Source organism: Arachis duranensis, chromosome 2 (assembly GCF_000817695.3).
Source record: "Arachis duranensis cultivar V14167 chromosome 2, aradu.V14167.gnm2.J7QH, whole genome shotgun sequence".
Taxonomy (NCBI): domain Eukaryota; kingdom Viridiplantae; phylum Streptophyta; class Magnoliopsida; order Fabales; family Fabaceae; genus Arachis; species Arachis duranensis.
Window position 1 is genome coordinate 87,084,775 of NC_029773.3, and position 2,631 is coordinate 87,087,405.

Genomic DNA, 2,631 nt, shown 5'->3' on the forward strand with positions numbered 1-2,631 from the left:
TTTGGTGGTTGTAAGTAAAATGTGAATATGATTCGAAACAGCTACATTCTATGAATATTTGTTTCTAATTATCTAATGAAAAGTTAATGCACATAATAATTAAGACGAATGCTCTCTGTGTGTGAATATGTAAACAGACATCTAGTTTCCATGCTGTTGCTGATGTCTTAATTTGTACCCTAGTCACATTTTCGAGTGTTCCGCTACCTGTTTCCTTCACAAAAGCTGTCTTCATAAGTAATAATGCTATACTTGAATTACAAATTACATAATTGGTTATGTATGTATTTGTATTTTATTAAATTTTAAATTCTTGATTTTCTTATTAACCATTCAAATGTTGTACAACACTTTTAAAGTTCAAGATTGTAATTACATTTTAGAAGAATATCCAAAACGCTTTTCAGCATGCAATTTCAGCATGCAATTCCACATGTAAGTATGGAGCACAAGTTCGCTATTAAGAATGCTGTCTTCTTGTCCACAAAATCCAAGTACTGTTAACTTAGCCGAAAACTGCTTTGTCATTGATTCAGTTGAAGTCATTTGGATGCCACAGTAGAGAACAAAAATAATTTAGGACCGTGAAAGTGAAATTTTCCCCCGCCTTGTGTGCTTGGTTTTTCTAACTTTTCCCACCACTCACATAACATACAAAAACCTTAGCCAAATCCAAAGGAAATAATCACTAATCTGCAATGGTAGGTATAGATAGTTCAAAAAAACAAAATTTTCAAGACATGCATGCTGATAAAATATGAAATTCCAAGATTTGTGTATTATATCAAAAAGGGTTAACCCCTCAAGAGACTTGAAAAGTTGAGAGCTCTAAAGTTTTTTGGGGAAAAACCATTTCTCCATTAAATAAAATGTCAAATTCATAAACATGGATATTAATATATCCCATATAAAAAGAAAAAAAAAGTGAATTAATTCGATGTAAAAATAAAAATTAAAAATATGCCCGGTAATTATTTCTCTAACTAGAATGTGACAAAAAATGTCTTGTCATAACTTCCTAAAGCTACATTCACCACATAGTCTAATAAAAATACCGTATCATTGCCGAAAAATAAATATCATTCTCATACGGAATCAACAATTACCTTTCATATTCAACAGCTCTTATCATCATACATAAATCATATACCAATAATAATAATAAAGTCCAATAACCCTTCCTTCAATCATAATGTTGCAACCTTTCACACCCTTCTTTTCCTTTCTTCATAGAAAATCCAAATCACTCCTCAACCTCCCAAAACCAGCACCGAGTAGTAGTTGCTGTTCATGCTGGTGCTGGAGAAGACAGCGACCCAGAAGAAAATTCTCACCAAGTTTTGATTTTGATGAATTCTCAGCGTCTTTCATAGACATGAATCTGTCAAGGCAGTTCCAACAAGTGTTCAAGCTCATTGATTCCAATGGTGATGGAAAAATCTCAACCACTGAGCTCAGTGAAACTCTTCTATGTCTTGGATACAACAAGTGCATGGCTAAAAAAGAAGCTGAGAGAATGGTGAGAGCTTTGGACTTTAATGGAGATGGGTTTGTTGACTTTGATGAATTCATGGTTGTGATGAGAGAAGGAATAGCAACAACAGAAGAAGAAGAAGAAGGTGGCAAGAATAATAACAATAATAATATTGATCAAGATGAGTATCTTATGGATGCTTTTCATGTGTTTGATTCTGATAAGAATGGATTAATCTCTGCTAAGGAATTGAGGAGAGTTTTGGTTAATCTTGGGTGTGATCGTTGCAGCATCAGAGAGTGTAAGCGTATGATCAAAAGTGTTGACAAGAATGGTGATGGGTTTGTTGATTTTGATGAATTTAGATCCATGATGAAAAAGGGACTTTCCAAATCCAAACAAAATTAGAACAAAATTGGGTTTGTCATGTATCTTTCATTATTCTCTAATTTTTCTTCTTTTTGATCAAGTATCAAATAATTATTATTGTATTTTATGCTAATAACATATCATCAATTTATTATTAGATGAAGTGTAATCTTTATTCATAGTAAAGTTTAAGTCTCATCCAATAATAAATAGATGATATTTTAATCTGAAATGCAATAATAATGGTTGTCAAAAATATTTTTCTTTGTTTTTGTTCACTTTACGAACATAATGTATTCATACAATCATACTCCAAACAAGGAGCCTCAAATTGGATGAGAGAAGCAATCAAATTTGTTTGAAAATAAGTATTATCAGAGGAGAATTATTGTATATTCAGTTTGTTTAGGAGACTAATTTCATGCAAACAATAGTTTTGTGGTATGATTGATCATAGAAGCTGAGGTCCTATATGAGCAAGAAAATGGAAAGTGCGTGCGATATGTGTTTTATGTTCAAGTGGAAGCAATCAAGTTATAAAAACTAAACAGGATCGGTGGGTTCAACTAAAAAATTAAAGAATTAGATCTTTATTCAATTTGGTTTGATATTTCCACCGTTTAAGGTAAAAAAATCGGTCAAACTCGTTCTGAATTGGTTAACCGCAACTATTTTGCAAAAAAGCTGTAGCAAAGTGTTAAACCTGGCACTGGACATGACTCACCACTATGCCAATTGTCTTCTTATTACATAGTCTATTTATAATTTTATATATTTAATATCTATGC

At 31.9% G+C, this 2,631-nt stretch overlaps 1 protein-coding gene across 1 annotated transcript; it reads left to right on the top strand.

Annotated features, from left to right (window-relative positions):
• Positions 1-1,159: 1,159 nt before the first annotated feature.
• LOC107475724 (calcium-binding protein CML24) lies at positions 1,160-2,046 on the top strand. The gene has a single exon (XM_016095369.3). It carries the CDS (start codon positions 1,193-1,195, stop codon positions 1,880-1,882), a length of 690 nt encoding a protein of 229 aa, XP_015950855.1. The 5' UTR covers positions 1,160-1,192; the 3' UTR covers positions 1,883-2,046.
• Positions 2,047-2,631: the final 585 nt, after the last annotated feature.